Below are 8,449 nucleotides of genomic sequence, written 5' to 3' on the forward strand. Positions count from 1 at the left end.
AAATGCTAAACCTTTGCACCTTTTATTAATTTCTCGGAAGCTGAAAAGGCAGCCGCAGGAGCTGTGTTATTGTATTCGTTCACAATCATCCATCCCTCTGTGTCTCCTGGGGCAGACTCCCCTGTCTCAAGCTGCCTGTCTGCCTTAGGTAAAGTCACATCTGAGCCCCAGGGGAGGCATGATGCTGGCTGAGCCTTTTGGATGGGTCTGCCCTTTGGTTTGCCTCCCTACATTCTCCTTTCAGTGGTTTGAGACTGTGTTTCTGGGACAGGATCAAGGGCACGTCCTGCAGGAGAGCACGAGTGTGGCTCCTTTGCTGGTATATGGGGAACAGGGGGTCAAAGGGCTTCTTATCGATGGATGGAAAGTTTCAGAGCTGCTTATCAGGCACTGCCTCAGACTTTGATTAAAGTCTCAGGAGCAGCAGTTTGCACTGTGGCAGATGACAGGTTTCTCCGTGCTCCTTATGCTCAGGTGGGTGAATGCCCCTGAGAAAGGTGGTGTGCAGGTGGCCCAGCCCCATGGGGACATTGGTGCCCATGGAGGGGACTGGTGCCACCACCTGGCACAGAGCTTGCCCACCTTGTGGGTTGTGACCTCTGTGACATGCTTGGGATGATGCTGAGGGAATTTTTGGCTCTAACTTTACGTGGGTATTGGTCTTTCTTAGATCATTTGCCAACCTAATTTTGGCTATTCCTGCCCCTTTCCCGAGATGGGAATGGAACTTGCTGTTGGCTGAATTTGCTTCTGATGCAAACTGACAGCTGAAATGCTAAGAGTGTGTGGCTCAGCTGGGAAGGGAAACTGCTGAGCTGCTCAGCAGGGAGCTGGAGGCCCAGATCTTGGCTCCTGCAGGGACTTGCAGCCTGACTGTGCCCCATGGCTAACACCCTGTTGGCCTCTGTGTGACAGGCGGTCACCTTTCCCAAGCTCTGCTGTGTGCCCAGGCTTTGCTGGCTGCCAACCAGTAGAGAGTGGACACATCCAGTTTTTGGGAGCAGATGCAGCTAATGGCTATAACCCATTCTGTACAACTAATTCTGATGGCAAAACTGTCCCCATTACCCAACAAAGCCAGAGGGATGTTTTGTGTTCCTTGTGAATGGGTGACGATTGCAGGAGTAGCCAGCCACATGTGAAGCTGGAGTAGCTGGAGCTGTGCTGCCAGCATGGAGGGATGTGCTGAATGATGATGCTTAGATGAATTTCTGAGTGGCTGCAAAGAGCAAGAGTTGCCTGGGCAAAAATTTCCTGCTGGGGCATCAGCTTGTTGCTTCAAAGTTCATGGACAATGTGGGGTCCCCACCTCTGCCTTCCTCTCTGGGGATGGACCTACCATCAAAGTCCCACATGTGAGAAAGCTCTTACCTCTTGAGGGTTCCATCAGTCAGCAAGATTCCCTTCCCGTTCCTCATCTCCAGTTTCAGAGGTTTACCCTCCTGCCTGCCCTGGCTCTGCCTGCAGTTCCTGTCCCTGGAATGGGCCTTCTCGGAGGGAGGCAGGCCGGAGCTCCTGGGGCCCCCAGTCCTCCAGCAGTGCAGCAAGTGCTGGTACGCCACCCGGAAATCCCTGTTGAGTGTCCCATAGAGGATGGGGTTCAGGGCTGAGTTGGCGTAGCCCAGCCAGAGGACAATGGACATGGGTGTGCCTTTCACTCTGCTGTCCCCCCACATCCCCCGGTATGTGAACACTGTGAAATAGGGGAACCAACACACGATGAATGCTCCCAGCACCACTGCCAGTGTCACGGTGGCTTTGTGCTCCTTCACCATGGGTGGCATGTGGGTGTTGCTGCTGCAGCACCATGTGTGATTTATTCTCTTGGCTTGCTCCCTTGCTATCTTGAATATCTGGTAGTAGGTGATGCACATAATGACCAGAGGGATGTAGAAGGTAAGCAAGGCATCTACTAGCCCATACACAGGGTTCACCTCCAGTATGCACTCCTTGTTGCAGTTGGGGACTGTGTTTTGGACTGCTGTCCCATTGGTGTTCCAGCCCAGGTGGATGGGTAGGAAGGAAACCATCAGTGAAACGGTCCAGATAACAACCAAACCCACAGCCACTCGGGAGGGAGTGACCAATTGGCTGTAGCGGAGTGGGGTGGTGACGGCAAAGTAGCGGTCCAGGCTGATCATGAAGAGGTTGAGGATGGAAGCTGTGCACAGCATGACATCTAGGCTGGTGTAGATGTTGCACAAAGTGCTGCCAAAGGGCCACTCTTTGGCGAGTTCATAGAAGGCAGAGAACGGCAGCACCAGGAGGCCCAGCAGCAGGTCAGTGATGGCCAAGGAGACAATGATGCAGTTCGTCAAGCTGCGGAGCCGGCGGTCCAGGGTGACAGCCAGGCAGACGACGATGTTACCGCAGAGAGTGATCACAATGAGGATGGTGAGGCAGGACCCAACCAGCAGCTGCAGGGGGAAGTCCATCCTTTTTTGAGAGCTTGTATGGTTGTAACACGGATCCATAGTGCCGTTGCATGGATGGAGCAGTCCTGCTCTCACTGACTGCAAAGCTTCTTGGGGTGAGCCTCTACCGGGCAGCCCTAGAGCCCTTTCCAAAGTGACCTTGGGCCTACAGTGACATTGGAGAACATCGCAGAGTCACTTCACACATTCGGTGTTGCTCCTTGTATGCTAGGTGTGACATGATCTAGGAAAAAAAACTTGAGCTTGTTCTCCCCATCTGCGAGGTCAATGCTGGACCAATCTGCCATGGCAGCTGCTGGTGGGTCTCAACTGCTCCCTTTTCCTCTCCTGCCTTCTTTCCTCTGAGCAACCGTGGGCCTGTGGGGTTTCATGTCATCTGCATGCTTGGTTGGCAACAGTGGTCTGCAGTGCTCCAGCAGGGACAGAGCTTTGCCGCCTTCCAGTGACAACCTGCAAAGAAAGCACCAACTCAGAGCTGCAGTGGGTGAAGTTTACTGTCTCTCAAACCCCTCTATAAATGGGATATCTGCACCTCCCTTGGATGCTTCAGCTTACTTAAACCTGAATTACAAAGTCCTTTGGCAGCCAGGCACTCATGTCCCTGCAGCTGCATCCTGCCAGCCCCAGGGGTGCCCACATGAAGTAGGGATGGTGAAGGAAGGGCAGGGATTCTAGAGGCACTGAGTTTCTACAAGCTTATGATAAAAATGAGGACTGGGAGGACAATGAAAGAGGTTTTCCTGAGAAAGCAGTTGTGCTTTTATTATGAAATCTAGCAAAATTAGTCACAACTGTGTAATTTCCGAAGTGTGGCTGTAAGTCTCACTAAACTTTGCCTTTGTATCTGCACTTCACTGCATCCCATGCCTTGTGCTGGTCCCTACCATCAGCAACTGTGCCAGCTCCTACAGTCCGGAGAGGAAATCCTTGCTCTACTCAGGACCCTGTGAGGAAAAAAGGAACCCATTTGTCAGTGGTGCAATGTCCTGGGAAGGAGGTGGCTGGAAAAGGAAAGGTGGCTGTAAAGGAAAGCTCTGACAGCTTCATAGGTCCTGTTCCCTGCAGCTGAAGGGACAAGAGGGATAAGAGGCTGGGAGCAGGCTGAGAAGTCCAGCTGCTTGTGCTGGGACCCCCATGGAGCTGCCTGTGCTGCAGCTGTGGTCTCCCCCATGTGCTTCCTAGTCAAGGTGATGGATCTCCTCCATCCTTCCTGCTGTGCTGGTGGAGGAGAGATGCACTGCTTCCAATGGGTGGTGCAGGACCCAGCTCCCCAGGCTCCCGCAGCCCATGGAGCAGCGGTGAAACCCTCCCTGGTGGCACACAGGCTTGTGCTGAAAGGTGGAACTAATTCCCTACAGGGTGCAACAGGCTACAGCGGTGCAACAAACACAAGAAGGAATAGGTCCAGACTTGGCAGAGGACAGGGTGAGATCTTAAAGTTAAACTCACCCTGCAAGAACAAGATAAGGATGTGGAACAGGCTGAAATACTCTTCAGGTGATTTATGTCTTTGATTCAAGGTTAAAGGCATGGGGGCCAGGGGAGGGAGTATACCAGGGAGACTGCATGAGTAAATAACCACCAACTGCCAGGAGCCATGTGGCGGAGAGATGGGGACTGGACTGGTGAGACTAAAGATGATACCTGCAGTCCTGCTGTTTCTAAAGGAATCGAAAGTGAATTACAAGGGATGAACTGGCCCATGGAAAGCCTTCTGCTGAGCAGAGCAAATTCATTGCCAAACAGGGGGTCCTCTGAATTTGGGTGCTGGGATAAAGACTGTTGGGAGAGGGCCGTGATGCTTTCAGCTGCGGTGGCAGCATGCGGAGCGGTTCCTCACCGCCTGCTGCAGCGCAGGCTCTTGCCATGGAAAGCTCTTTGTTCATTGCACAAAAGGAGTGCGGAACAAGCTGAGTGCTGCCTGCCCACTGACGGCAACGCTGAGAACAGGTTGTTCTCAGAGAAGGGTATTTCCAAGTGAAAGGGATGTTTTTTCGTTGCTTCCAACATGTGGAAATGGCAGGATAAATTATAGGGGGAGTAGCACACTTGGAAAATGCTGTGGGTGGATCACAGCCTCCTACATGGCTGCTTTACCACACATCAACAACCTGCTCCTGCCACCAGCTCTCGCAGCTCATGTGGGCTCTGCCAGGGCTAGGCTTGGGCTCAGCTGGTGGGTCCCAGCTATGGATGCATCAGCACACTTGGCACTCCATGGTGCAGGCAGTGCCATGGTGCAGCCCTGTGCCACAGACCTGGCCAGAAGTAACTTTGTTTCTTATTGCTTTTTCTAATTAGCTCAGGGCAAGAAATGGGCACTTCTTCCTCTGTTCGATGCAGGGAGTAGAAAGCATTTCCAAGTGAGATATGGAGCCACTGGGCTGAGATGTGGAAGGAAGGAGCAGGGATTCCCAAATGAAGGGGACAGAGGTGTCCCCATCCCTGCAGAGGAGTAGCTCTCAAGGTGCAGGCACCCTTCCTGCACACATGGGCTGCGGGTTGGCTGTGTGCAAACCCTTGGGACTTTGTTCCTCTATGGGACAGGGCAGGACCTGCCAGCTCGGATGTGGGATGTTGCAACCCGAACTGTGGAGGGGTGTGAGAGACTTTCCTATATCCGTTGGCCAAATTATCTCATGAAAACATTCCCCTGAATAATCACAGCCTCTGGACATGACTTTGCAGGGGAAGCAGGCTGCAGGGCTGATGTAGACAGAGGCTGTGTGGTCAGCCTGCTGCCATCAGAGCACAGACCCTGCAGCAATTCACTTAACCTGGGGCTCTCTCCTGGAGCATCATCCCTATGGGACTCCACATCTGCCCCTGATTTTCTGCTCAGGTCACCACCTTTAATATCAGGTCCTGTGTCCTCTGTTGCATTTTGGCAGAGCAAGTTCATTTCTTCCTTGATGTATGAGCGGAGCAACTGTTTTCCATGCAGCCTTTCTAGCAATAGCCTGAATAAATGATATCCTTCCAGCCCTGCCTCACCAGGCAGCCTTTACATTTACCTGATTATCCTCATTATCACAGCTTGGACCTGTTCCTGGTTCAAAATCACCCTCCCGACAGTGGGGGACCAGAGTAGGGCATTGCTTTTGGGTCATCTTCTAGTGCCTTTTCCAGTGGTGCTGGTGCTCTGATGGATGCTATCTCTGCTGTGAAGACTTGACAGGTTGCATTTGTTTTGTTGCAGTCATCCTGGGGTTCCCTAAACGCCAGATATTTTTTCCTATGGTGTTTTCAGCTGCTTAGAGTAGGAATTCTTGCTGTTAGTCCCTAAGCATGTGAACTTGTGCCAGTCTGTTGTGTTTCTGTCTATCTTTGGATCCTCTGGTGGTTCTGTAGCACTTAGTCCCTCATCCCAAGTTTCTCACCAGTACGTTTTCTTAGAGAAACTTACATTTTCTGAGCCAAGATCACTAATGAAAACCATTAAATAAAACTTATCTCTAGGCTGATTTTTAAAGAACTCTGTTAATAGTCTTCTTCAGAGCATTAACGATATTTCCATTTTGATGTACTATTGTTTCCCCATTAGGCTCCTTTTAACTCTCATAGTAATTCCTGCCTTCTACTGCTTGAATAGATACTTTCTGCTCTGTTGCAGCCCATGTTACATTTGATCCACTGTGTTCCCTTTTAAAATGGCAATTATCTCCTCTGGGGAGGGGGCTGTGACTTATCCACGGGATGTTTCTCTTGCATTTTAGCCTTTTATTCCTCCTCCCCATCTTTCAGCATCCTTTCCTTCAGCATTGTTTATTTCAGTCCATTGTGTACTTTTGCAGCCAGACTACCTCCAGCAGTGCAGGTAATATATGTGCAGCTCTCCATTCATGTGCTTCTAGTTCTGGCATAATAAATAGGTTTGTTTAAAATCTGTTAAAAGCCTAGGTACATCAGCACGGTACATCGGCAGAAAGGAACACTCAGTGAGTGCCTGACAATGGCAGCCTGTCTTTGGGAAGTATTTCTAGAGTGACGGCTGTGGGTTCAGGAAAGGATCCACATGAAGCAGTTTAGCTCTGTCCTGGGGATGGGATGGTTCTGCTCTCAGGCAGACCTGAAATGTTTCTCTGCCTCCTGCTTTAGTTTCTTTCTGAGCAAAGCACATTCCCTGGCCCTGCAGAGCTCATAGCAGAGCATCATGGCTCTTTCTAAAATTATATCCCAGTGCTCCCTGAGATCAAACATCTAGCCACGCTGTGGATGTACTTTAGCCAAGGCTGCGATGGGTAGGAGGGTGGGAATTTCTCCTGGTCTGAAAGAGGCTGATTGGGGTTTGATGGTGGGGAGCGGGCAGGGCTGGAAGCTGCAGGGACCCTGGCAAAGGGCAGTTTTGATCCTCTGCAAGAGCCATGAGCCTGCCTTGTAATGGTACAAGACTGAATTTGCCAGAGTTGGGGCTTGAAGGAAATGTGAGAGGGGACAAACGTGAGAGTGGTGCAGTAACTAGCTTGCCCTGCTGTCTGTGGAGGGCTTTGGTGAGGTTGTGGCATTGTTTCCACTTCATGAGCAGCCTTTCTGGAGGGGTTGTGCCCCTCGCCACACCTCCCATGCAGTGCTGCACCCCATAGCATCCCTCGGCACACCTCTGTCCCTGTGCTTGCTGAGGTTCTTGCTCCCCTTGTTTCCATATCTTCCCTGCAGTTGCTTGTCTCCCCTTCACTCCGTGGGGCAGGGCTATTGGGTGTGCTGCTCCTGGGTGCTCACATATCCAATGTGCCCTGTGCCCTCATTTGTGTCAATAGAGAGAGTTTACCCTGTGATCTTGCAGGTACACACAGACAGTTGCAGTCTCATTTTTGCAGAGCCCCTTTGCAACCTTTCTGTGCCCCAGGGCTATGGGGGGACTGTGGGGTCCTGATTGGCTGCATCCACAAACACTTTTATCCCTGTTTCTTGGTCTCCTCTGGAGCCTGGTCCTCTCTCTACCCCATCTGAGCCTGAACCCTGACTGATACACAGCAACAATTACTGCCTCTGGCATGAACAGAGGGGCTGGGGAGGGCAGGACACAATTCTCAACACAGCCACCAGCCCTCCGAGGTGCTCCCCAGGAGGAAAAGGGCTCTGTGGGTAAGAGGCAGTTCGAGGCCCCTGGAAGGGGAAAACCTGAAGAGGTATGTGGGAACCAGCAGAGCAGTCAGCATTTTGGAAGTTTAGTCTGCAGGGAGCCCTCTGAGTGCCTGGAAAAGATAAAAACTGAAAACAGAGGTGCTGGGCTCATGAGCGTACTTGGACCTGCATGAGTTCACAGCAGAAGTCCCGAGGTTCAGCTTCTGCTGAAGCCTATTCTGGCCAGGGGACAGCAGGCACTGCACCCCCCTGGGGACTATCCACGCCCTTGTGCCAGTGCTACAGCCTAGCTTGGAGGTACCCTGCCCTGGGGATACCCTGTTCCACACAGCCAGCCTTGCCCATGGACAGGGCAACCCCTGCTCCAGCAGGTTCCCACCAACTGCCAGGATGCGGAGGGCTGGGGTGCCCAGAGAAAGGGCTCAGGCAGCTTGGTGCAAGAAGTTGTCTTAACAGTAAACCTCGGGGGGGGGGGAGGCTGCTTGGGCAGAGATTCTGCACACCTGCAGATGCTTAGGCAGGGCATGGCCTGGGCACACTCCACCCATGTCCTCCCTCTGACCCTGACATTCTCTGCTACAGAGGTCCCATCAGCAGCAGCCAGCAAAAGTCCCCAAACCGGCGTCTGCTCCAGGTACAGCAGGATGATGATAGCTCAAGGGTCTGATGAGCAACACCCTTGTTCTCTGACCAGGGTGGCCCATTGCAGGCTGCTTAGCACACTCCAACCTCAGCAAGGACCCACCAGCCACTCTGAGATCTCACCTAGAAAATGATTTACCAGAGTAACAACCAAGTAAAGAGTAAGGCAAAAGCTTTACCTGAGAGAGATGCTGCTTTCCCACTGCCCTGAGCCGGTCGAGCCCTCCGTGGCTGTGCTGCCTCCAACTTTCCCCTGGTGTGTGCAGCTCAGTTTGTGAAGGCAGAAG

The 8,449-nt window shown here is 52.2% G+C and overlaps 1 protein-coding gene across 1 annotated transcript; it reads right to left on the bottom strand.

Annotated features, from left to right (window-relative positions):
- Positions 1 to 1,367: 1,367 nt before the first annotated feature.
- On the bottom strand, positions 1,368 to 2,474 carry HRH2 (histamine receptor H2). The gene has a single exon (XM_010018138.1). The coding sequence runs from the start codon at positions 2,472 to 2,474 to the stop codon at positions 1,368 to 1,370; it is 1,107 nt and encodes a 368-aa protein (XP_010016440.1).
- Between the last annotated feature and the right edge of the window lie 5,975 nt (positions 2,475 to 8,449).

The sequence above is a fragment of the Nestor notabilis genome, unplaced genomic scaffold, assembly GCF_000696875.1.
Source record: "Nestor notabilis isolate BGI_N333 unplaced genomic scaffold, ASM69687v1 scaffold9757, whole genome shotgun sequence".
NCBI classification, from domain to species: domain Eukaryota; kingdom Metazoa; phylum Chordata; class Aves; order Psittaciformes; family Psittacidae; genus Nestor; species Nestor notabilis.